General features: G+C 35.0%; 1 protein-coding gene across 1 annotated transcript; it reads left to right on the forward strand.

The window, feature by feature from the left end:
- Positions 1-5,696: 5,696 nt before the first annotated feature.
- Positions 5,697-25,551, forward strand: LOC113117943 (utrophin-like). Its single transcript, XM_026286843.1, has 15 exons — positions 5,697-6,127; positions 9,669-9,799; positions 9,883-10,039; positions 10,956-11,067; positions 12,827-13,086; positions 15,999-16,074; positions 16,920-16,980; positions 17,333-17,394; positions 17,568-17,642; positions 18,292-18,493; positions 19,917-20,002; positions 20,272-20,429; positions 22,207-22,373; positions 23,692-23,803; positions 25,411-25,551. Exons 1-15 carry the CDS (start codon positions 5,993-5,995, stop codon positions 25,549-25,551), a joined length of 1,935 nt encoding a protein of 644 aa, XP_026142628.1. The 5' UTR covers positions 5,697-5,992.
- The last annotated feature ends 1,867 nt before the right edge of the window (positions 25,552-27,418 follow it).

Genomic DNA, 27,418 nt, shown 5'->3' on the forward strand with positions numbered 1-27,418 from the left:
TGCATTTACATTTGTTTGATCACCATATTATTCTGGACCGTTCCTTAAAGGACATTTATGTAATGCATAGCATTGCATCAGTGTAGGTTTTCCAAGTTTGAAAGTTTCTTCTGCAATATGACTTGCAAAAGAGATTGCATAAAAGTGTTTGGTGGTTTTAATACAAAACCCTGCAATATTATACATTTGAACAAATACTGAGAAGTATTTCTTTACATTTTCATCAGAACCAATGTGAGAAATCGATCTTCTGCTTCTTTAAGAACCACATTTGCATGCAATGGGTTCAGGTCAAGGAAATATGGCATTTAAATCACACAAGTTTACCAGGAATGGGATTTGAGCCCACACAGACATTTGTCCATTGGTTCTTAAGTCCAACTTATCCATTCAGCCAACCTGATCACTGTTAGTGTAGTGGGGCTTTAGGAAAAAAAAGGAAACCTGTCGCATTTAACTAAGCATAACCTTGCTTTACTAACCTGTTTTTCTGTTGGATACTATTGTACAGTGGAAGATGGCATATACTGATTATAGTTTAAATGTTAGGAAGATCTACCAGGAGATCTTAAGTCCCAGCGCCTTAACCACTCGGCCATCCTGGTCACTGTGGGGTTTGTTCGGCTTCAAATTGAGGAATTATATAAACTGACCTCAAATAGTGGAATTAGATTTTGCTGGTTCTTTGTTTTTAATAACCACATCTAGCCAAATAGCAACTTTCTTCTTTAAAATTAAAATGGCCTTTTTCAAACTAGGAAGTTATGATGTGTGTCTTTTAGATTTTTTTTTGTAGTGGTGTATTTGGGGTCGAAGGTTTTACATTCTTGTCTTGAGGAGTTTTGGTATTTCTGAAAAATTATTTAGCTCCCAATTAGAAACCTTACAATAAACCTAAAACTAAAATGTAATGATATATGCATGTGAAAAAACTAGTTGTATGCTTTTGTCAAAAAAAGTAATCTGGTCTTTGACTGTTTAAGAAGCTGTCAATATATTATTTATAATAAATATATTTGTAATACATAAATGTAATCAAATAAAATTATAAGGTGTGTTATTGATTTACTAGGCTATTTAGTCACTTGTTTCTAGGTTAGCCACATTTTCCCCAAATGTCAACAATATATTCAGCATAAAATCCACTTTAAAAGTTCTACCAGGAGTGTAGAACCCACTTCACAGAAATTCAGTTCTGTTGTGTTTTAGTAGTTCTTCAAAAAAATTTAAACAAGTTAAAAGCTAATAAGTTACAGTATGCAGCAAAAAGAAAGAAAATTTATTGTTCAGTTCAATACATTTTCATTAAAAAAATCATTTTCTTTATTTTTTTTTCTCCATTTAGACTGTAATGTGGCTATCAGTCTAAAGTCTTATAAAAAAGACTTCAGTCTTCTGTGGATTTTGCATGTGATGTGATGAAGCTTACAGATATTGCAATTCACTTTGTAGCTGTAGTTGGCACTGCATCTATGTAAGAGAGGCCAAAAACACAAATGCACTCATCATTTATGAATGCATTTATATTGTCTTTCTATATCATGAGCAAGTTAACAAATGCAATGGGAAAATGATAAAAATGTAAATATTATTTACACTATTTTAGAGTACTCTATTTCAAGTCAAATTTTCCGATCAGGTTTGAGTGAATCATAATAGTGGAAAAGTGTTGCAATGGTACAACACTAGATGTCAGCATTGTATTTTTTTGTCTCAAAACACGTGTTTTGAGAAAAGAAATACACTTATTACATGAAGATAAAAAAAAACTGGACTACATACTACATATTTCATAATAAAACACGTTCTGAGTGTTCTATTGAAAGTTGTAATTATTTAGCTAAATTGTAGCAATTGGATCCTAAATCCACATCCTGGTCATGTGCTGGTCCTAAGAAGGTTCTGAGGAGGAGCTACCAGGAGAAGTTGCTCAGGACCATCTTAGGACCAACACATAACCAGCTTAAACCAGTTCAAACCAGCAGCCATGCTTCACAATGTACCTAACAAATGCATTTTTTTTTTTTTTAACAATCATCCTTTTTTCTTTTGATGTTTTGTGATGGCAGAATTTGGAGTCATGTTTTTCATTCTTTTTCTGTAGATTTCAAAGGGGGAAAAACATGTATAACAGGAAAAATTACACTGCAAATGAAATACATTTGTGAATACAAATGATATTGAACAGGAATATAAGCAGGGGCGGATCTAGAAAAATATTGATGGGGTGGCAAGAAGGGGGCAGGAATTTTTGAGGGGTGGCAACATATGGCAGACGTATATATACTGAATTTAGTCACATCACAGTTTGATGATAAATATATGTGCACACTACAAAAGGACACAGGCTATCATTTACAAACTTAATCTCATGCAATCAATGTCTTGCATTTGAAACAGTTATAACAAACATTACAAACATATAGGGAATAAGTGATCATACCCCAAAAAGCACCACCACACTCACTAATGCATACAGTATGCATCCACATGTAATTAAGAGCATTATAAAAGGTTCAGTGTTATCAATATGTCAATTTATTATAAGAAACACAAGACTTTAACAGCCAATGACATTTAAAGATGGGGAGACTCAAATGATTTTCTACTGTTCAGTGTTAATCACATCTAACTCAACCAGTCAAGAGCTACATTTAGCCTTAGATGTTATATGAATATGGTCCCTGAAGCATAGGTTTTATTAGCTGACAATAATAATAAATAAATAAACATTATAGGCACAAATACAAATGTACTTTTAGAAATTGTTTTTGAAAAATATGGTGTTATTGATTTAGCAAGCTTAAATTAAAACTTCTATGAAAACGTGTGTGATATTCCTTTAAAATAATATTTTAGTATATCTTTTTTTAAGTATATTTTACTAAGCAATTTCTTACATAATTTCTTTGAGTTAGACCGAACTTTTACTTTGGTGAGTTGTAGGCAGAGTTTCTGTATTTTTTAACAAAATAATAGTTGTACAGTGGAAGATGGCATATATTGATTATATTAATAATTTTTTAACTATTATTATTAGCTAATAGGCCTTCTTGAAGTATAGCATATATATTTCTGTTTGAATTTCTTCAAGTTATACAGAAATTTCATTTTGACAGGTTGTTATCAAGACATTGCCGTTTCTGTCAGTCTGTGTATACGATACGAATGAATGACGATAGTTTTATCAAATGAAATGGTGAAATCCTCTCATAGCGCGCTGACGTGCACAAGTGTAGCATACATCATGGATCAATATAGTGAAGAGCTGAAAACACCACGCGTGCTTCAGTGTGTGTGTGTGGGTGTGTGCCTTCTGGCCAAATGGGTGCCCTAAGCAGGATTGTATTGTTGTGCCCCCCTTCCTCAAATACGATGATGGAAAAAAACCTACTATAGGGGTGAAAAAATAACTTTAATCAAATAAAAAACTAAATGAATAAATTGTATTATTTACAAAACACAATTGTAGCTCTAGACATTTACCTGTGGCTTTATAGTCTCAAGCATTCAGAAATCATGCAAAAGGAAACTTAGCAGTTTTACTATGATAAAACCATGGTTTATTTTCGTAAGGGTTGTGATATGCACGTTTTTTGTTGAAGAAATTATAAAGACTGTGTCATCTATAGCAAAAAGGTGGCCAAAAATGAAAGATTAAGTGAATATGAATGAAATGTTTGATCAGTAGCCTAAACAAGGATTTGATCGTCCTGTAAATGTAACAGCAGCAATCACATGGCATTTGTAATAACATGTACATAAATTGTTTATGTATTTTCCTATACATTATGTATTTAAACAGTGTTATTATTAACCAATCATTATTGCCCCATTATTTTTTTATATAATGCATTTTAAGCCAAAGGCTATTGATGGCTTGAGTCTGTTTTTAATAGCAACAACAACAACAACAACAACAAAAATATTACAGTATATTAATACTTTGAAAATTATTAGAGTTTGGGGATCGCAAATCATTTGAATCAGTTCGGGAGCTCGGAGCGGTTTCGTGAATCATTTGAGTCAGTTCAGGAGTTCAAAGCGGAATCGCGAATCATTTGAGTCAGTTTGGGGATTGCGAATCATTTGAATCAGTTCGGAAGTTCGTAGCGGGATCGCGAATCATTTGAGTCAGTTATGGGGATCGCGAATTATTTGAGTCAGTTTGGGAGTTCGGAGCAGGATCGCGAATCATTTGAGTCAGTTCGGGAGTTCAAAGCGGGTTCGCGAATCATTTGAGTCAGTTTGGGGATCGCAAATCATTTGAATCAGTTTGGGAGTTCGGAGCGGGTTCGCGGATCATTTCAGTCAGTTTCGGGATCACGAATCATTTGAATCAGTTCGGGAGTTCGGAGCGGGTTCGCGAATCATTTGAGTCAGTTTGGGGATCGCGAATCATTTGAATCAGTTCGGGAGTTCGTAGCGGGATCGCGAATCATTTGAGTCAGTTATGGGGATCGCGAATCATTTGAGTCAGTTCGGGAGTTCAAAGCGGGTTCGCGAATCATTTGAGTCAGTTTGGGGATCGCAAACCATTTGAATCAGTTCGGGAGTTCGGAGCGGGTTCGCAAATCACTTGAGTCAGTTCGGGAGTTCAAAGCGGGTTCGCGAATCATTTGAGTCAGTTTTGGGATCGCAAATCATTTGAATCAGTTCGGGAGTTCGGAGCGGGATCAGGAATCACTAAAGATTCGTGCTCGTAAATTTTCAAATTGGCCATAACCTTTAATTTGTTGCTGCCAACTGGGGTGGCAGCAGGGGTGGCAAGGCTTTCTTTTAGGGTGGCATCTGCTTTGTATAGGGTTAAACCCTCAAGGTTCCTATCAATTTATTAATCACCTTAATGTGTTGCTGATTTATCAGGTAATTAAGAGCTAATTTGTTATACCACATTTACCCCCAAACTACCATTAATGTATTCAAATTAAAGATTAGGAGTTTAATCACTTTTTTATCATACTGTATACATTTGACTCACACATTTCTCTAATATCATCAAAACTTTGCTGTAAAGCGTTTACAATCACTACATTCCTTGTGCCATCTGATTGGTAGTTTATACTAAGCAAGTATGTAAGCATGTTGGATGATATACTGTTAAAAATCAGGAAAACCAGAAACTAATTTTAATTTATGGCCATATAAATATCACCAGCTCTACCAAATTGCATACTGGGCTCTGAATAAAATTGAGGTATTTTTCCTCCTATGTACTCCATTATCTCAATATAAAAGTGACACAATATAAAAAACACTTTAAAAAGTGTTCTTAATTCATGTGTTGCATATTCACATATATTAAGTCTGCTTATATTTTAAAGACAAATAATCAAAGACATTTTTGACAACGATCATGTGATTGTTTGTAAAGGTGGTAAATGGTTCTTCAGAACATCTCAAATCAGATTGGATTCATCTGGTTTTATCCTTGTCAGCTCTAGTGCTGCTGTCAGTAGAGCAAGTAATATATGACACACAAAATACTAAGATAATCTGAAATCACAATTTTTTTATTTTTATTTAATACATTTTGTAATGAAACAATGGCATTGTCATTGTATAAGTCCTCACTGTATAATACAGTCTTGGTCTATGCATGCTGTGTGTTCTCTCTCTCTCTCTCTCTCTCTGCCACTCACTCAGACTCTTGTTCTCTCGCTCAGCATCATCTCTTGCAGACAGGGAGTTTTTGCTGACAAGGAAACAAGCTTTTTGCACCGTAGTCCAACTTTCAATTTCCATGCTCCTCTATTCATTGTTCAGTATCCCTTTGAAGATCACTGTAGAGTACAAGCCTGGAGACAGGACATCTCTTGAGTCGGATCTTTGTGTTTGCTTTGTTTGCTGCTTTTGGAGAGGCGTTTTCTCTTCTTCACACTTGCAAACGACCTCTTAAGTTGTTGGACATGCTGTAGGAATAGGTGGATTCACTTTCAAAGCCTAGATGATGTGCTAACTGTGCAAACCTCAGGAGTGGCAATCCTTTAGGATGAGAATCTTAAACAAGCCTGGTAGTCTGAAGATAATGGCTATGGTGAGATCTTCACTGCAGAAAGTGATGCTTTTTCTACAACACATCCAGAGAATGTCCGTTACATCACCACGTTATCAGAAACTGTGCAAGGTAAAAGAGCGTTTGTATTTAATTACTTTGTTTATACTACAAAGGTGATTTTTTTCAGATCTGTTTATGATTGTGTGTGTATGTGGGCTCACAGCTTGTCAGTGTTTGAAAATGAAAAGTGCATTCACCAAGATTTAACATTCAATGATATTGAATTGGGATGCATGATTAATCTGTGGCTAAACTGGGGTCTATAGTGAAACAAAGCAGCCGTAACTTTTATGATTGACTGATCTTTAAAGGAATCTTGTTCAGAAAGCCACAGTTCAGACCCATTGAGGAAACGTGTGACTCTGGAACACAAAACCAGTCTTAAGTCACTGGGGTATATTTGTAGCAATAGCCAACAATTCATTGTATGGATCAAAATTATTGATTTTCTTTAATGCCAAAAATCATTAGGATATTAAGTAAAGATCATGTTCCGTAAAGATATTTTGTAAATTTGCTACCCTAAATATATTATATGAATTTGGACAATATGCATTGCTAAGAACTTCATTTGGACAACTTTAAAGGCAATTTTCTCAATTTTCAATTAGTTGCATCTCAGCCAAATATTGCATCGCAAAAAATTGACACTTATGAGTGGTTTTGTTGTACAGGGTCACATTTGTCCATTGGACCCAATGCCTGAACCACTCCTGGTCACAGTTTATGGCTGATATCAGTATATTTTCACAGCAATGTATTGCATTCTCGTGAAGAATATTGGCACATAGACATTTACAGTATGAACTTATTTAAGTCTTAAAACAATATGCCAGTCTTTGAATTTCCAGACTAAAAGCAAACAAACTTTCACTGCTTAACTGAAAAATGTTCTAAGCTAAGTTTCTGGAGTCTTTTCAGAGATTTGGTATGGGACAAAAAAAGTAGGCTTGTTCCCAACTTCCCAACTTCCCATTTAAGAATATTACATTTATGCTTTATAAAGCTACTGCTTGCGTTAAACGATAAATCTAAGAAAAAGAGCAGACAATGGACTGCAATTAAAACATTAAAATATATAAAGAACAAAGTGCAATATTTTGCATAGCTTTTTTTCTTGTCTTTTTTTCTGCACAAGGCATTAATGAATTTCAAATTTCAGGAGGAAACCTATTAAAATAATTTTGAACGCTTACTTTCTGAAATCTTATCAGTTACATACAAATTGGTGCATCAGTGAAAACATATACAGTACATGTTTGGCTCATCTGAACAACATTGATAAGTCAGCACTGAACATTCTTAACAGAGAGCAATACCTTTTTTTAATTGAAGATTTGTGCAAATTCACCAGGAGTGGGGTTTAAACCCATGAGAGTATTTGTCTGTTGGATCCAAGTCCAAAACCTTAACCACTCGTTCATCCCGGTAACACGTGCACTAGCTCCTTTTCTTATGGTTTTCTTATGGTTTCAAAACTATTGATCACAGAGAGTTGTTGCAGTATGCACAAACTGCAGTTGGCACCATATCTATGAGATGGCAAGTATCAAGAAGCGCATTGACATTTATAAATTTCTTCTTAATGTCTTCCTCACCACAAGTGTGCCAATCTCTGATTTCTCTGACTAAAAGCAAACTTTCTTGCTTATCTCATAGAATGCCAGCACTCTGAAAATATTTTGATTGAGCCTTGTAGTGTGTAGTGGGGTCTCCATTTGGAATAAAATTGAAAAATTATGAACTTGATGATCTGCAGGAAATTACTGGTCTGTGAATCTCACTAACAAGTATGAATACAATTTATAAGCTCTGGATATTATGTTATGGATTTTCATGTTTTGAAGCATATTTGCTCTTGGTTGAACGGAAAGTACGAGCAGTAATGATGCAATGACAGTTCAGTTGTTGAACTGACCCATAACCGCTCACTGAGAGTCTTTGTGAATGTCTTTGTGTTTTTACTACAGTTGCATTGAGTTATAGTAAAATAATTGGATTGAGGGTACTACGTTATCAGCGTATTCACTTATTCAGCATTATTCCACTTACAATATGTAACAGAGTTGTTTGGTTTATTGTCCTAACACCTGGAAGAGTTGATTGTTGTGATCCATATACTTAAAGTATACTTAAAACTATACTTTTATATACTAGAAAGTGGGCCAATTTAGTCCCAAAGAGTATTGAAACAGTACACTTACAAGTATACTAATAGAACACTGATATTTGTATAATTGATACATAAAGTATACTAAGAAATATGCTGGAACTTGCTTACAAAATATGTCAAATATGTCAAAATATGCATATTTTTAAACACATTTTTATTTAACAACAAAAAAGCCTAATTAAATGAAATGGTTATGTTTTCCTTTGAATTATTGGCTCAGTCTCATCCTCACACACAGTGCAGGCAGCACAATAATGTTATGTCAGGGGAATGTCTTTTAACTCTAATCAAGAAAATATAACACCTCATTATGTTGTCGTCTTTTCAAAGAACGCCAGAAGTTGAGCTTGAACCATTTTGCACGAAAAATGACGAAGCTCACTCGTTAATATGAGCTCTGATTGGCCAATAGCTGTTATTTAGTGAACCAATTATTATACTTAAAGAATATTGATGTTTAATTTGCATGATAAGTTTTAGGTTACATAATACACATTAGCATTATTGTTCTAAAGGGATGGTAGTTTTACAGAGTGGATGCTTTTTATCATTTTTTTTTTAACAAGGGGATCAATCCCCCCACTTCACCCACAATTTGAGCCCTGATTATAGCAGTTGTCCTTCATCTTTTCCAGCTCCACATTTTAGCAGAATAGATAATGATATTAATGGATTCCAGCGTAATAATAAGCAGACTGTCTGTTATGTCTCTGTTTGATGTCTTTCTCTGGCTGTATATCATCACTGCGGCCCTAAACGAGAGAGCTATATTTTTTTCTGATATAAACCAACCTTTCATTATGTCTGTGGAGGCTTTAAGGAGACTGTCACCATAACTGAAAGTTTTATAGATATGAATTACAGCCAACCGTTGAAGGCAGGTGAGGTGTGTGCAGCTTTATTTTGTAGGTAAGTGTTCTGTCAACCACAGATATTCTTTGGATCCTGGTTGGTTTATTTGGATTCCTAGTTATGTGTTTTCCAGATTTTGTGAGGCTGCGTTAAAGAAATGAAAATTTGCTGAAAATATCTTATACTGAGGACATCTAAGATGTAGATGATTTGGTTTATTTATCGGATTCATGTGGATTTCTTGTGGATTACTGTGATGTTTTTATCAACTATCGTTTTCTGACGGCACCCATTCACTGCTGAGGAGCTGTTGGAGATCAAGTGATGAGATGCTAAATTACTCCAAATCAGTTCTGATGAAGAAACAAACTTGTGCACGTCTTGGATGGCCTGAGAGAGAGTACATTTTCAGCTCATTTTAATTTCTGAGTGAACTATTTCTTTAAACAGCAGTGCTGTTTTCTCTTCATTTTAGTCATATTTATAGGCCACATAAACCAAAGGGACGATCACCTAATCAGAGTCTATTGAGATTAGTTTGAATTGGTGCAATTTCAGCTTCTGCATGCTGTTATGTCTCCTCAGGACATTCAGGCAGATGTTGATACCCAGACTGATCTTTCTCAAAGGGCTCTGGGGAGTCAGATCCAGAATACCAAGGCACAAGAACTTGATAAGTTCGGAGATGTGGACCACATTCATATAGCCTCGAGAAGGTTTGTGCAATATATCCAGCAATATAAACAAACGGTTACCTCCAAGGTCCTGAACTTTCCTTCAAACTCTCATGTTCTTTCAGAGAGTGTTTGGAGGCAGGTGCAGAGAAATGGACAGGACTCATAGCCATCCTTGAAGAGCTTTGGTTCTGGGTAAAGCTGAAGGATGAGGAGCTGACAAGGCAGGCGCCGGTGGGAGATGATGTACATACTTTACTGCAGAAACAAGGCTACTGTACGGTCAGTCGTGCTGTGTGTGGAAGAGGGAGTGACATACTTGTGGCTTCAAAATCTGTGTTACTTAGTCTTTCTTTCTTGAATTTAAAAGAATGTAAAGTGCATTTTGTTTTAGCTTCAAAAAGGATGCCAAAGCAGTATGTTCACAGGTTAATCAGGCATCTCTGATTATAACGACCAAGAAGAGAACACTTACAGTCCATTTTGTGTAATGTCATCATATATTTTTTACATAATGTCTTATAATTTTCCTCTTTGTACCCAGCACCTCCTCCTGTGCACAGACTATTGCCTTTTTAAATAGGCATCTTGCAGTCCCTTGATAATATAGATGTTTACTTTAATAACAATGCAAAATAATTAAACCCTTTGATTACTGTTCCTCAAACCGAAGCTGGAATATTGTTTGTTATTGCTCTGCTGAATTATTGATGTCCTTTAGATGTAAAGCACTGTTTTATCACTGTCATTTACTGCATTAAAACATTGCATCAGTTGCAGTAAACAATATTATGAAGTGTTTTTATATATGTAACCGTGACTGAATTAAACAGTATTTTATAGTAAAGCATACCTCATTATTGATTTCACATTTAAATTTTTTTTATATCTGATTTGTTGGTGATTTTATCTTGTTTTATCAATAAAAAACACACAGAATTAAGCAAAAGTTTTCTTTTTGATGTTGACCACAAACGTCTTTCTTCTGGTTCAGTGATTTTGTTTCTCGATTTGTCACTTTCCGCTCCGCTAATGTTTGGGTTTATACATTACTTACCGACTGCTTTTCGAGTAATTATATCTCCCATTTCTCCGCCTCTAAATTGTCTGGAATGAGCTGTAATGGATGTCTAGCTTTATCTGTGTGATTTAGTTTAAATGTCACACCCCTGCATCTTTAATGTGTTGTTTGACACAGGCCCGGCAAAGCGAGTTGATTGGACGGAGGCAGGATGTGAATCAGATGTGTCTGTCTCTGTCTGTTCAACCTACAGCGATGGAAGTCCTGAGCAATACAGAGACGGCTGCGGGTGAGAGACGGCTTTTGTCAGTTTGCGTCCACCCAGAGGGACATTTTATCTTTTGGAGGTTTCTCTTTAATTGCACGGGAATTCTCAGTTATGTTTCTTAAAATAATCAGCATATGTTATGTATAACAATGCTCAGATCATTTGGTCTTGGGAGAATTCGATAAGAAATGCCTTTGATTGCCGGCTTTGATGTCTTGGCAAATCTCAGCAGAGTTTGAGACATTGTTAATATCCTTCTGAAACTCAGATTTGAGATTTACAGTGGTCGATTTCTCAAGAGAAACATCTGAGAAGATGGGGACTTTAACAAAAAATAATTTACTCCTATTACTGTGTAGGAGAAAAACGTTGTTGCAGTGACAGATTTCACCGATCAGTCTGGGTTTGTCCTCAATTGTCTGTTTCTATTAAAGACAACACCAAGTGTCAGATTTTATGTGTATTGTCTTTCTGATGTAAATGGTTGTCTCCTGGATTCAAACACTAATTTTTTATTACACCTTTCATTTCTGGAGGTCATAGTTTTAGGCTGTAGCGTCGTTGCTGCTTGAGTTATGTGTCTCTGTAATGGCTCAGTGGACACAATAAACCTTATAGGACACAAAGTGAAAAGTGAGAGAGTGCTGAAGGGGACGGATTTAAATCTGAGCTGGATTTATAGCAGCTGATCGCAGAGGAAAGATTAGATTCCAGAGTAAAGAGACACGGTATAAGTGCTGGTCCACAGTAACATGGTTAGGACTAGGACTCCTAAAATATTCAGTCCTGTAAAACCCAGTCTACATGTATCTGACATGAACAGATAAATATGAGCAAACAATCTTTACTGACAAAGAGTATTAGTGCATTGAAGCAACTCAGTTAAATAATTTATCTAACTATTCTAAAATGTATGATTTAATAAGAACCACAGTTTTATAAAACAAGTGAATAAATAATTACAATTATGCATGTAAACATATAAATGTATATCCTTATTATAGTTGTCCCTTAGTTATACAAAAAGGCATAAAAAAACGAAATCATCAAAACAGAATCGAAATGACACTTTTTGGAATCTACATTTACAAGAACCGTCCAAATGAATCGATTTAGTAAAAAGAATTTAAAACACATATCTTTCTATTTTTATTTGACCCTCTAACTCTAGCACTCTATTCTAATTCTATTCTTAGAAAACTTGTCCCTTTTAGACTTGCAGTCTGTTCATTTATACAATTAACAAAAGCAAAAAAGCCTTTAACAGCTTAATCTATTCTTTTTATATTATATCTGGTTTCTTTTTATTTCTTATATAATAGTAAATAATAAAACCTTACTACATGTACAGCGTTAAGCTAACTGAGACTTGTTATAGCACTTATATATCATTGCTCTTTTGTTGATTTTGATTGCTTCTGTTGTCCTCATTTGAAAGTCACTTTGGATAAAAGCATCTGCTAAATGACTAAATGTCATGTAAAGAACTGAACTTTCCAAAGCTGCATATAAGACAGAGGTATAGCTAAAGTTTGTGACATTGAAACAGCTACTCCACTAATCATAGCTTGAAGTTGCTTACTGTCTACTGTTATGATGTTGTAATCTACTGTAATAATGTAAAGTACGTTATGGTTATCGTGGTCTATAAATGTCACCATAGTATGCAGAAACCCACAGATCACAGAAAAGATGCTATTTTGGATTAAACAATAACTAAAATGACATGGCGTGGAACATCTCACTTGAAGTCTGATATGCTGTCTTTAACTTTCGGCAGAGACAGTCCAGGAGGAGAAGATTCGCCAGCTGGCTCAAGCGGTTCAGGAGCAGGCCATCGAGGTCCAGCAGCACTGGGAGCGGTTCAGTGCTCAGGCCGCCAGCTGGACGCACGAGCTTGACTGGGCTCTGGGGAAACTCCAGGACCTCCAACAAGCCATGAACCAACTGGACCTCGGCCTGGCTGAGATGGAGAACGAGAGCTTGCTCTCTGAGGAACACAGCATGCTCAACTGTGTGCTGGAGAGCGTGGAAAATACAGTGAGTTCAAATTAAAAATCGCAGGAAGGATGTAAAACGAGGCGCCTTAATCCAATAACTAATAGCAATTAATAATAAGCAACTAATTTGTTACAGGATTTATTAATCATGTCCACTATTGTATCATTACAATTCTTGATTTTAATGATGTATTAGTTCATGTTGATATTTACATTTACTAAGACTAATAACTGTTTTAGAATAACTTTTTGTTGTTAGTTAATTCTTTTAGTTAAAGGGTTACTCCACCCAAAAATAAAAATTGTGTCATTAATCCCTTACCCCCATGTCATTCCAAACCCGTAAAAGCTCAGTTCATCTTCAGAACACAATTTAAGATATTTTGGATGAAAACCTGGAGGCTTGAGACTGTCCCATAGACTGCCAAGTAAATAACAGTTTCAAGGTCCGTAAAAGATATGAAAATCGTCGTCAGAATGCTACATCTGACATCAGACCTGCAATCTGGGTTATATGAAGCGATGGGAAGACGTTTTGTAAGCGAAGAAAACAAAAACTTTAACAAAGACTTTAATCAATAATTCCTTTGTCAATAGTCTCCTATGTGTCACTTCATATCACTGTGCCGAGTATGCTCTTCTGTGTCCTCTGCGCCACAAGGATGTGCTGTTTTAGTTTAAATCAAAGTTAAAATACACGTAAAAACAGCACATCCTTGTGGCGCGGAGGACACAAAATTTTCATTTTGTGGTGGAGTAACCCTTTAACTAATTTTAAACAAATAGGACATTTTGTTAAATGCTACCAACATTATTATTTTTTCTTATTGATGCAGAATTAGTAACTTTTTATTTTATTATATGTTTCAGAATTGTTCTTCAAAAAGTGTTAATTCCTGATTCATCTAAAGCTTAAAATGATCACGTTTCAGTGTAAACTAGAATTTGTGTCTTCTTGTTTTGTTTTGTTTTTAGGAACCTTTTTATTATAAACTCTGCTAGTGTTTTTTTTTATAATGACATGCTGTACTGTTCAACATTTATGTGTATGATAACTATATTCAAGATTATTATTAAGAGTCTATCAGTGTTTTTGAGAGCAGAGGGAAGATTTACTCTAGTACTACAGATCACAGTCAGTGTGTTCACTCTCTATTCTTCAGTTTATTCCAGTTTGACCTCCACAGACTTAGATCTCTGTTTTACACTTGGATATGTCACAGGCAGCACATCCCTCATGTCTCATGTGATGATCAAATATGACAGCTTCTTTGTAATTTTAGCCTAGAATAGTATACGGCAGATCCAGTGAAAGATCAGACTTGACTGTACAAATGCATCTGTTTGATTGGACCATCCCAAGCTTTATGTATCCATGGTCATGCTAAGTTTAAATAATGTAAATAAAAGTTTTAATTTAATCACCCCATCCAAGGCCATTCAAGATGTAGATGTGTTTGTTTCTTCATCTGAACAGATTTAAAGAAATTACTTAAAAAATCACTGAAACAACAATGAAGACTCTGCAGTGAATGGGTGCCAATGAGTCCAAACAGCTGATAAAAACATCACAAAAATCCACACCACTCCAGTCCATCACTTAAGGCTCAATGTTTGTAATTAACATGTTCATCCTTAAGAAGTTTGAAACTTCAAGAGTCCTCTATCCAAAATATTGCTTTATTTTTTGAGTCCAGTGTATTTTGTTGTGAGAGGACAACAGGGGATAGATTCTTTTCTCTGGAGGAGCGTTATTATGGATTAAGGACTATTTTGGCAACGCCATGATGGATATGTTCCGTCTGTGCACTCTTATACTCAGTTTTTCACTTCACAAGATAATAATTTAATTAATTAGCTGTTTGGACACTCATTCTGACGGCACCCATTCACTGCAATGGATCTAATGGTGAGCGATTGATTTAATGCTAAATTACTCCAAATGTAGGAACAAACTCATTTACATCTTGGATGGCCTGAGAGGGAGTAAATGTTTAGCAGGTTTTTTATTTTTGGGTGAACTAAAGGTCAAAATGTCAGATAATTTACACCTCAGGTTTAGAATATTACCCACATAATAGCTATAAAGATGCCAATTTGTGCCACTTGGGCAACACATTATTAGAGCCCGATGGCATCCCACTCTGAAATGCTCATAAGGTGCATTCAAACCCCAGCGTTGACCTTAAAGAATCGATTATTCTGAATCATGCATTAGGATCACTCAAACCACACAGAGTCCAGTCTGTTTTTGATTTCTAATTTACCCCACAGCGTTGACGAGTGTGTGACTGTCATGTTGTTTTGAGGATCCTGTGGGCAGAAATATTGACCCTCGGTATCGATCTGGGCAGCTGGAGAACATAGATAATTAAGCTGCTACTGCCCAATGACACTCTTGGGCCTTGTTTCACAAACACCCCTCATCAAACCAAAGTCAGGCTGCTACTAACTCAGTTTTAGAGCTCGAACAACAACATTATTCACCCATAGTGAGCATTTTGGGATTTCATGTAATAGTTATAATTGAAGTATAACTGAGAGAGTTGCACCATTTGTGCTGTTGGGATGTGGCACTGTCTGTCACACAAGATGAAAAGGGCACTCATTATATTTTGGCAGAGATGTGTCTCCACGGACTCTTGAAGACAGACGTGTCGGATAATGAGCGTCTGGTCATTTCAGGAGTGAAGTACCAGAGACTTCTTTCTCATATTCTCAGAACGATGTCTTGATTTTTCTCCAGACTGCCCCCTGCTTAGTCATCTCATAGTTTAAAGCACTGTAATTTCCCTCTGATCTTAGCTACCATTATGTCTGTTTCGATCAGAACATTATGGTCTGATAGCACAGTTAGATGTTAGGCATCATTTTTTATCTTGCCATTTGGTATAGTCATAATCCTTCCATCTTGATTGTTTGAGAATATTTTTCTTTTTCAATTCTTACCAGGGGATTGTGGGTAATCACCAGCACTTGCAATGCTCTCAGACAGATAAGAGACATTTCTCCCATGACCTCTTGTCTGGTAAGTTGGGTAAACATTTTTAAACATTTGTCAGTACTCGCATAGTCATGGAAAACCTTTTTAATTTTAATATGGTGTTTTTCAAGCCTGGAAGACTTATGTGAATTAATAAAAAGTACTTGAAAAGTAATTTCTGTAGTGAATGGGTGTATACTACCATTCAAAATTATGGGGTCAGTTAGACATGACTTTGTAAAGATATTGTCACTTTTTCAGCACGAATGCATTTAATTGATTAAAAGTGACAGTAAAGATATTTATAATGTTACAAAAGATTTGGAAAGATTTTTAAATACATGCTGTTCTTTTTAACTTTCTACTCATGAAAGAATCCTGGAAAAAAATATTGATAGTAATCAGAAAGATCTCTGAAGGATCGTGTGACACTGAAGACTGAAGTAATGATGCTGAAAATACAGCTTTGCATCACAAGAATAATTTACAATACAATAGAAAAAGCTATTTTAAATCATATTGATATTTCATAATATTACTCTTTTATTGTATTTCTGTTTTTGTTCAAATAAATGCATCATAACAGACTTTCAAAAAAGAATATAAAATCTTCAACCCCAAGCTTTTGAATGGTAATGCACTTTTTTTTCAGTTTTACTCAACTCTAGGATATTCACCAGCTGGCTAGAAATTGCTCTATGTTTCATTTTTTCTTAAAAATCTTCATTCGGGCAACCAGAAACAGCTGAAGAAGTCATGAAAAATCATTGTTCAGAAAAGTAGAGAAAACCCAGTTTGTCTTAAATCCGTTTCCCCCTGTATAATAAAAACCATTCTGCGTGAAAGTGATTCAAATGTCATGACTTTGAAACCTTCTGTCTCCCAACCAGCTTCCGTTCAGTTCCCTTGGCAAAGAGCTGTTTTTCATAACGGTGTCCCTTATTATATCAAGTGAGTGTTTCATACATGATCATCTCTGCCATGATTTCCCATGTGTTCAGTTTTGCATCCGAATGAAGTTGTTCAACAAATTTTAATCTAGTTGCAGTCACCCTTACTAAAATGTATTATAATCATTCCCTTCAGAAATCATTCGAATATGCTAATTTGCTGCTCAAGAAACATTTCTTATTATTATAAATGATGAATATTTTTGCATCCTCACAGAATAAAAGTATTGATTTTGTACAATAAAAATATGAATAATTGTGAGAAACTCAATTATATTCTTATACTCACCAGATACCGAAATACATTTTCCGTGGTGGTGAATTGAAGTGAATTATTATGAATTATCTTTCAGTCATGAGCAGCAGACCACCTCATGGGATCATCCAAAGATGACACAGCTATTTCAGTCAATGGGTTTGTTCTTGTTCCTGTCAATCGCTGTCAAGTCTTTCTGTCCATGTAGTTCACTAAACATGTTCAGTATGCATGCTTTCTTACATTTTACTCTTTATTTGAACTTGAGAAATGGGACTTATCTTCTTGATAATATTCACATCCAGTCTTTATGTTTTACCCTCATTGTGCAGCTGATCTGAGCCATGTGCGTTTCTCTGCTTACCGCACAGCGATGAAGAGCCGCCGGCTACAGAAAGCCCTCTGCTGTGAGTGATACCTTATCATTTAAGTCTTATATGCTTTCCTAATAAAAAACAGTTCCATGGATCTTCTGTGGGGGATTTTGTAGCAAATACCATATGCTTTTGGACATTTATCATTGCATTGCAAATTACCATCAATGTGAAAAACCCCTCATCACTTCTCACTTGAAATGACTTTTGGAAGTAAACAGATTACTGCAGAAGACAAAGGCAGTTTTAACCAAGCAATCTCCAGCTCTATCTGCTCATTTTGTCAGGACGTTTCTGGTGCACTAGCTATGAGCCTTTGATCTTTAGTAGGAGTTTTGAGAGCATTAGAGCCGGCAGGCCACCTGCTGACAGCATTAGTACAGAAATAGCCTTCAGTCAGGTTAGCCGGATGGTGTTTTTGGTAACAGACAGCAGCTGCTTTCTGCTTCATATCTTTAAACGTGGGTGGTGTTGTGAAAGGCTAGTTGTTGAAATGTATAATTGGTTGCAAATCTGATGAATGCTGATAAGAAATATCATTTTTTTCTGCCTTTTCAGTAGGGAATTTTCATTACACGCCAACGGATGAGTTACGCTCCGGTGACTTTCATTAAAATGCGTTGAATGGAATTCATTGTGGAGACTGAAATGAGTGGAGATGAAATCTGTCTGTCTGTTTCAGTGGACCTCTTGGAGCTCAGCATCGCACAGGGTGTGTTTGATCAACACAAACTCACGCAGAATGGACAGCTACTGGAGATTCCAGGCATCATAAACTGTCTCTGCACAATCTACTGTGAGCTTCAGCAAGTGCATCCGGATCTGGTTAATGTGCCTTTGTGTGTGGATCTGTGTCTCAACTGGCTTCTAAAGGTTTACGACAGGTCTGTATGGGTTTCATCTTTAAAACAGTGGCCTTTATTTAGACACTTAAAGGAATAGTTCAACCAAAAAAAAAAAATATTTGTTGAAAATGTTCTCCCCCTTAGGCCCTCCGAGATGTAGATGAGTTTGATTAACAGAACAGATTTGGAGAAATGTAGCATCGATTGTTCACCTATGGATCCTCTGCAGTGAATGGGTGCCGCCAGAATGAGAGTCCAAACAGCTGATAAAAACATCACAATAATCCACACTACTCCAGTCCATCATTTAATGTCTTGTGAAGTGAAAATCTGCATGTTTGTAATAAATAAATCCATCCAAGGTATTTTATTTCCATAATTCCATAATAATAATGCTTCCTCCAGTGAAAATGTCAACTGAAACATTTGTTTAGAACAGTTTTGGACTGTTTCTGCTTATAAAGTGTGCTTGATCTCTGCATGTGTCTCTCCTGATTCAGACTAGATTACTTTTTCAGTGGAGAAAGCAATATTATGGTTTGAGGACTCTCTATCTATTTTATTTGGAAGCAATGGTTTGAAGTTAAAAAGGTCAGGATTACTTTGTTTATTACAACACATACAAAGTTTGTGAAGAATGTACATTACTTGTGGATTATGTTTTTATCAGCCGGTTGGACTCTCATTCTGATGGCACCCATTCACTGCAGAGCATCCATTGGTGTGCAAGTGATGAAATGCTAAATCTCTCCAAATCTGTTCTCATGAAGAAACAGACTCTATCATCTACATCTTTGATGACCTGAGGGTTTTGAGGTGGACTATTACTTAGTCAAACTTAAAAATTTCTGAATATATCCAATAATAAAATATTTGGCATTCATTAATAAAAAAAGAAATGCAAGCATAATCACAAAAAAGATCATTTCTTTAAATATGATAAAAAAGTTTTTAAAAAAGTTAAAATTTTTGTGTCAGTTCTGTTCTAAAAAAAAAAAAAAAAAAAAAAAAGCTTAACCTGTTTAATATTTATCTAATAATGGCATTTATGAAAATTTAAATCTGAATAAGTTGTCCAATTCTTTTTAATGCCACTAAAATGTGTCTCATGACCTCTAAACGATTGCAGACAATCCTCTTGCAATGGTTGCTCTCATACATATTTGATGTAACGCTTTATGTTAATTTGCAGTCCTGCAGCAATATTTCTGTTTTTGCCAAGAGGACAAGCTGACACAAAACATCTTAGTAAAGACATAACCAGTGTTTTTCCCCAAGATAATCTTCATTTAAAATATAATAAGTAATTTGGGAGGTATATACATAAATGTAAGTGTAGCCAGAAGGCTGTGCAAGAATTCAGTGTATTGTTGCTACAACTAACATCCCAGTTTTGTTTGAACAACATTTAAAAAAATTCATATTGAATTAGCATTTTGCTGTCTTTATTTTTTTTTAATAGTGACAGAAGTGGAAAAGTTCAAGTGTTGTCCATGAAGATCGGCTTGTTTTCTCTTTCAAAAGGACCACTAAAGGATAAGTACAAATGCAAGTGCTTTGATACTGAAAATAAGTGGCATAAAATATTCTATCCTTCTTTCAGTTTATAAATGAAGTAAGTGCTGTTCTTTCTTTCACTTTAATGCATGTGCACAATTTCACTTTGATCTCAGTGTCTCAGACCTACTGAGAATTGAATGCAACTCTGTCCTTGCTGTAGCTCCTACAAGGACATTTATAAATTGGATCTTAAGTCTAAAATCTTAGCTGCTCACCCTCCTGGTGTCATCATGTTTCGCTCCTGCTGTCCTCCACAGATCTGTTCGCTCAAGTGGCCGGCGCTGCAGGCGTCTGTAACCAGAGACAGCTGGCGTTACTGCTTCACAACAGCATCCAGATCCCACACCAGCTCGGGGAGGCCGCAGCGTTCGGAGGGGGTAACATGGAGCCCAGTGTCCGGAGCTGCTTTCAGAATGTGAGTTAACACTAGAAAACAAGATCATGAAAGACCTCTCTTCATATCTTTCTATCAGGTCAAAACAAGACCGATTCTCCTGAGAATAATAATAATTCATAATAATAATTTATTACATTTATATAGTGCTTTTCTAGGCTCTCAAAGCGCTTTACATTGTCAGGGGGTATCTCCTCGTCCACCAGAAATGTTATTTCTGTATTATATTTAGGTATTAGTATTAATATTTAAAATTACCTTTTGTATATATACTTTCAGCTTAGTCTAATAATATCATAATACACTTTTTTTGGTTGCACTTTATTTTACAGTACGACCATGTACTTATAGTGTACTTACAGTGTATTTATCTAAGAAAGTTCTGGTAAAACAAGGTAACTACATGGGGTAGGGTTAGGTTTAGGGGTAGGTTCAGGGTTAGTACCTAGTTGTTACATAGTTATTGTAATTACTATAATACGTACATAGTATGTACACGAGGAACAGGACTGTAAAATAAAGTGCAACCCTTTTTTAATAGTGTGCTTTTGTTTTGTTAGTTTTAGTTCTGAGTTGTTTTTATGTTTTATTTAATTCCAAAGCATTGAGATTAAATCAAGGTTAAAGGGAGATTTATGAGTTATAATTTTCTATAGCCTGTTAAAGTTTATTATTATTTTGAATTGCTTTATTTTTATTATTCTGGTTTCGTTTTATTTCAATTTTTTGTATTATTGTTTAAGTTTTTATTTTTATTTCAGTTTTAGTTTAGTTTAGTTGTAGTTTTGATTTATGTCCAGTTATTTTAGCGCCTAAACTTATTTCGTTGTTGCAAAAACAACATCTCAAATTTGTTTATTTAGTTTTTTTTGTCTAATATTTATATTTCACCTTTATTTGAGTTAGTTGTATGGTAATCAGTGTAACACCAAAGTGTGCACTTGAAAAATCAGATCTCAGGACAAACTTCTTCCAAAGCCAAATGATCTACAAATATTTTTAGTACAAAAAAAAGTATGCATACATTAAAAGTTGACAATGTAAAAATAATTCTGACATGAAAATCAATGACCATGATTCTATGAAACATAATTCAGGTGTGCGAGACATGATATTTTCCTAAAATGAGGGCGGATGCACAGGCTTGTTTATCATTACACTTTACTGAGTTTTGACATATAAATAAATGATGAGCTCAGTTATAAGAGTGGATTTACATCGCCACTTTCAGACGCTTAGCACTCGATTCGACCGCTGACGCACAAGCTACCGAGAGGTATTTAAATGAAATCCACTTGATTTGTGCAAACGCATTCCCATAATATCCCATGATGGAGTGCTTTATGATGTGGACCACATCCGCTGGTGTAATGGAGTATTTATGAATCCCTTCAGCTCTCCTTAAAGCCGTCCTGGACGGAGCCTCCAATACTTCTCTGTTTCACTTGGGTCACAGTGGAGCTCTTTTCATTTAATGTTGCATGTAATGAAAGACTCTTGATAGTCCTGCCTTAACTGGCCCACTGTAATTGATTCATAACAGTTGTAGTAGTTTTAAAGTCACAGGGGAGACACAAATGATCACAATTGGCCTCATTTGCTTCACTTCAAAATTACTAATGGATCTCTTCCCCTCAGGCTTAATAAGGTTGTGATAGGATATTATAGTTTTTGGGTTGTAGTTGAATATGCTTCTGAAATGATAAAGAGATCATCTGAGTGCTTTTAGACTCCATTAGAGCGTCTTGCAATGCATTGTGGTTGTAATTGAGGGGTTTGTCTGTCGTCTGGGGTTCAGGTGGGCCGTGATGATGTCATTGAGCTGCAGCAGTTTGTGGACTGGATGCATTTGGAGCCGCAGTCGATGGTCTGGTTGCCTGTACTTCATAGAGTCGCCGCTGCAGAAACCGCCAAACATCAGGCCAAATGTAACATCTGTAAAGAGTGTCCCATGGTGGGCTTCAGGTAGACAAAGGGAATTATGGTGAAATTTGTTTTAGGGTGGACAGTTATGAAATTGTCATATAGAAAACAGAACATGTTATTTTTTTTTCAGCAAAGGAGGTGCATAACATTAGCCTATATTATTATTATTACAATAAATTTATACAATACAATATACAATTAAAATAAATAAAATAAATTATAATAAAAATGTAAATAATAATAACAATGTTGCACTTTTTATTATTTATTACATATATTTTTTACTTTTTTTTTTTTACTATACTTTATTATACTTATACTTTTATTAGCTATTAATAACATTTGTTAATAATATATAATATGGGACCCTGGAGCACAAAACCAGTCTTAAGTCGATGTGGTATATTTGTAGCAATAGCCAAAACAAAAACAAAAAAAAAAAAAAAAACACTGTATGGGTCAAATTATAAATTTTTCTTTTATGACAAAAATCATTAGGTTATTAAGTAAAGATCATTTTCCGTGAAGATATTTTGTGAATTTTTGTAAACTGACTGTTAATATATCAAAACTTTATTTTTGATTAGTAATAAGCATTGTTAGGAATTCATTTGGACATATTCAAAGTTAATTTCTCTATATTTAGATTTTTTTTGCTCCCTCAGATTCCAGATTTTCAAATAGTTGTATCTTGACCAAATATTGCCGTATCATAACAAACCATACATCAATGGAAAGCTTAGTTTTGTGGTCCAAGTTCACATATTATTATTAATAAATATAATAAATATTATAATAAATTCTAATAATATATTATTAATTATGCTATATATATATATATATATATATATATATATATATATATATATATATATATATATATATATATATATATATATATATATTATTTATTATTGTGTAAAAACCCTTATATTTGTGATTTCATTACTTTCTTGCAGTTAACATTACAATTAAATATTTATAAAAAGTGTTGAAATTTAAAATGATACAATAAAACACACCATAATTATAATAGTAATACTAAAAATTTCAATATCTTGTCAGAATGGACAAGTTTTTTCAATGTATATTATTTGTGGACAGTGCCATAAAAGTCAAGTCATATTTATTTATATAGCACTTTATAGATCGTTTTTTGAGAAGTTTTACAGTAATAAACCGAAAAAAAGTATTAAGGTTGCAAAATTCTTAAATAATTAAATGTAAGTTATAAGCAGCTGTACAGAAAACAACAGTGTCATTGTTCAGCTCAGTTTAGTTCAGTGTTCGATGCTCGTATCAGTGTTGCAAAACTCATAGCTGCTAGTGTGTTAAGCTGCATCTGTTTATCTCTAAGGTATCGGAGTCTGAAGCACTTCAGCTACAATGTGTGTCAGATGTGTTTCTTCTCGGGAAGGATTTCCAAGGACCATCATCTCAGATATCCAATGGTGGAGTACTGCACCCCTGTGAGCATCTGGAAGACGCTTGTGTTTTGTTGTTTTCAAATGGTTCATTGTAACAAATGGTTCAGAAATTAGGGAGGCAATAATGTAGGTGTTGTGCCACCCAAAAAAATGTGAAAAAATATTTTGTAAAAATGTATTTTATGATTATTTCTAAATATTATATAATTGAATAACTACACCAAAGAAGAGAAACTCTGAGAAACATCACAGTAATTTTTGTTTGTAAAATGAAAGCCATTAACCAAAACAGCCTTCAAAATACCTTCTTTTATGTTCTACAAAATAAATGTTTGTAATGTAAAGAGTGAGTAAATGATGACAGAATATATATTTTTTGGCTGAACTTTCACTTTTTTATTATTATTATTATATATTTTTTAAATGAAATGATACTTTTAATAAGAAACTAAATCTGCCAGCAGGTGGCGGTAAATGTCTTTATGAGTCATTAATTCAACGGTTGATTCATTCAGGATTCAGGAATGAAGTAAACGGCTCTCTTTATGAATCATTGATTCACACGATTTGTTCTAAACGCAGATTAATTCAGAAACTAAAAACCGCTGTGAACAATTTTGCTATGGCTTTAAAGGTAATATATTCTTTACAACATTGAGCAAAACATGTAATATTGTGTTTAAAATGTAACACATTAACCTTTACATTTATGTAATATACTTGTGTAATATAGCCTACTGCTCTTGCTGCACATGTGATATCGCTTATTGTATTAAATAAATAGGAGACAAAATATTCATCATATTTGTCAACAGTATGAAATGTAATGATATACAGGTCTGGGCGTGGGGTCAGTGTGTTAACTGCATAAAAATATTTTAGTCGCCTTATTTTTCATAACTACAGAGTAATTCACTCAAGAGCAGTGAGTGATTTTCTTTCTTTCATTTTCCTGTATTAAAGAAATAGTTCACCCAAAAATTTACATTTTATTCTTTCTTCAGTAGAAGACATACCAGGATTTTTTTACTCAAACCGTTGCAGTGTATCAGTCTTATAATGGAAGTGGATGGGAATCACGGTTAAAACATACAATAAAACAAAAACAAAAAAACACAAACAAAACCAAATTAAACCCTGCGGCTCGATCCGTACACTGATCCATAAAGACAAGAAACTGAACAGAATTGATCATTTTTTACTTCTGATTCATGCAATGTGTAAACTGTCATCCTATGCGTGTTCTCAGTGGCAGGTGCAAGGCGTCTTCTCCTTCACTTGCTTTATGGCGGATCGCAGACTTATAAGTGCATTACCGCCACCTATCTCTCAAGTGGACCATTGACACTCCTAATTGAGATTGTAGATAGAGAGTCAATGGTCCATTTGAGAGATAGGTGGTGGTCAATATTACTTAATATTAGATTGTGAAGTTAACGATCATGCTATTAATCACGATTAAATATTTGAATCGATTTACAACCCTAAAATATAATATTAGATATTTTATATATCTACTTTATTGTGTGTGTATAAGTGCATTAATATTTGCATGAATTTTGTATGCCTAAATGTCCAAACACTCCTGTCTCTGTCACTGCAGTTCTTCATGCACAACAGAACATTTCCCTACAGCCTCTCTGTTACAGACCACCTCAGGAGAAGATGTGCGAGACTTCACCAAGGTGCTGAAAAACAAGTTCCGCTCAAAGAAGTACTTCACCAAACACCCTCGGCTCGGCTACCTGCCCGTGCAGACCATCCTGGAGGAAGAGCATTTAGAGACGTGAGTTTTCCTAGTGCATATATTCAAGAATATATCATCTTTCCTCTCTAATTCTTGTCTAAAAAGCGCAAGAATAAACTATATTATACGTCCTAGATTTACACTACAGGATGCCATTTCTCTATTGTAGCAATTCCCGTCATCGCTCAGCCTCATGGGAAACATGCTTCTCTGATTTTGTTTTGCTGAGGAGTTCATTAATTACTAAAGGTCTATTCATGTGTCATTCGAAAGCTGGAACAGATGAGAGGCCATTCATTCATGAAATTCCAAAGCTGCCACTTCAACATCAACACGCAAATGTTGCTTCCCTCTCGTGGATGTGAATTTGATTACAAAAGCAATCAGGTGTCTGTTTAGTGAGATCAAGGGGGAAATGAAGAGACAGGACATTTATCATGTTCTCGACAGTCTTTAATATTGAAATAAACCAGCTGTTCTCGCTGGCTGTTGTAATGTCAGAGCACAGATATTAGTAGTTTTGTGTTGAGTGTCTTTATTATGTGTCCGGATTCATTATATGAGTGTCTGCTTGTGGTTTTGTTGTCCTTTCAGTTTAATTTGCTTATTTTTATGTTTTGCAATATTAAATTTTATTGTCCTAGACCCAGATGCTTAATGTTAAACTATGAAAAAAAACAATACATATATTTTTTTTTATTAAATATTTTAACAATGATCTAAACAGAGTGAAAGCTCTGAGTGAAAGTTAAAAGCTTTTTTGTTTTGATTTGTTCTGATGCATAAGCACTTTTTTTAATGGACAAACTGAAGTAATGTACAGAAAGTGTGAAAAGTGTGTTTTAAGGCAGTTTATAAGGGTAAGTAATGCCCATGTATGATCAGCTTTCATGAGGTTTTCTTGTTGACATCTATGATATTTTCTCACTCTGTATGTTTGGCAGCCCCGTTGCATTCGTAAGCATGTGTCCAGAGGAGTATGAGTGAGTATCTGCAGTCTCTCCTATCATTCTCTGATTTAGTTTAAATCTATTTTCATCTCTTTATCCACTAAACAACATTAGGGAATTCAAGCAGTGTATACGCTCTTAATATGCAGTGGCCACAATTAAAATGCATGAATGTTGTAATATCAAACCAATTAGCAGCTTTACTCAAATGCAGCACTTATGTTACTTAAATAAAATGCTTTGATTTTTTTGCTGTTTTTTTTGTTGCAGTGATTGTTAATGGATGCATAATGTCAGTACTCCTTTCAAGTTTAGGCTTAATAAGTTGTGCTTATACCAACTTTCTTTTAAATAAACCCTACTTCGTTTGATATTTTAACTAATGTAATGGCATTTGGAGTGTTTCCACTATAGATACTGAAACCGTGTATTCAGAACAACAGGAAAGGTTTTTTAATTGGCAACACTGAAAAGGTTTCAGTTGCAGTCTGTATCCACTAATGAGCAGGTTTTTATAAAAAAGCATCTCTTTTTCTCACCCTATTACAAGTACGTTTTCTTTTAAGCTGCGTTGTTTTGCCTCTTTCCTTAACGAGCTGTTTTGCTGAATTGAATAATTCATCTTGACAGCTGCAGGGAAAATGCTTCGGTCATTTACACATTTTACAGTTGGGTATATGCATCACACTGAGCTTTCACTTTTCATTTTTAGGTCGACACAGAACAACAGAGAATCCGGTGCCATCTTACCTGTAGCAGAATCTCACCTGTCAACAGGAAAAATGTGAGTCGCAGCAAATCGTTTGGTTCATGTAGGCAGCAGTTTGTCATTCTGTCAATCACTCTGACACCTGAACTAACAGACTGATGACTGAACATTTAATATTTGACCTCACTGTGGCCAGCACAAACACATTTGTTTCATAATCCTGAAATAATTCAATACAGACACATAACGAC

The sequence above is a fragment of the Carassius auratus genome, chromosome 17, assembly GCF_003368295.1.
Source record: "Carassius auratus strain Wakin chromosome 17, ASM336829v1, whole genome shotgun sequence".
NCBI classification, from domain to species: Eukaryota; Metazoa; Chordata; class Actinopteri; order Cypriniformes; family Cyprinidae; genus Carassius; species Carassius auratus.

What these genes read in the sequence shown, in the direction of transcription:
- LOC113117943 (XM_026286843.1), top strand. Translation starts at nt 5,993, where the DNA reads ATGAGAATCTTAAACAAGCCTGGTAGTCTGAAGATAATGGCTATGGTG. An exon ending in ATTCATATAGCCTCGAGAAG is followed by an intron (nt 9,800 to 9,882) that starts GTTTGTGCAATA and finishes ATGTTCTTTCAG; the next exon opens with AGAGTGTTTGGAGGCAGGTG. An exon ending in ACAGCTATTTCAGTCAATGG is followed by an intron (nt 17,395 to 17,567) that starts GTTTGTTCTTGT and finishes CTCATTGTGCAG; the next exon opens with CTGATCTGAGCCATGTGCGT.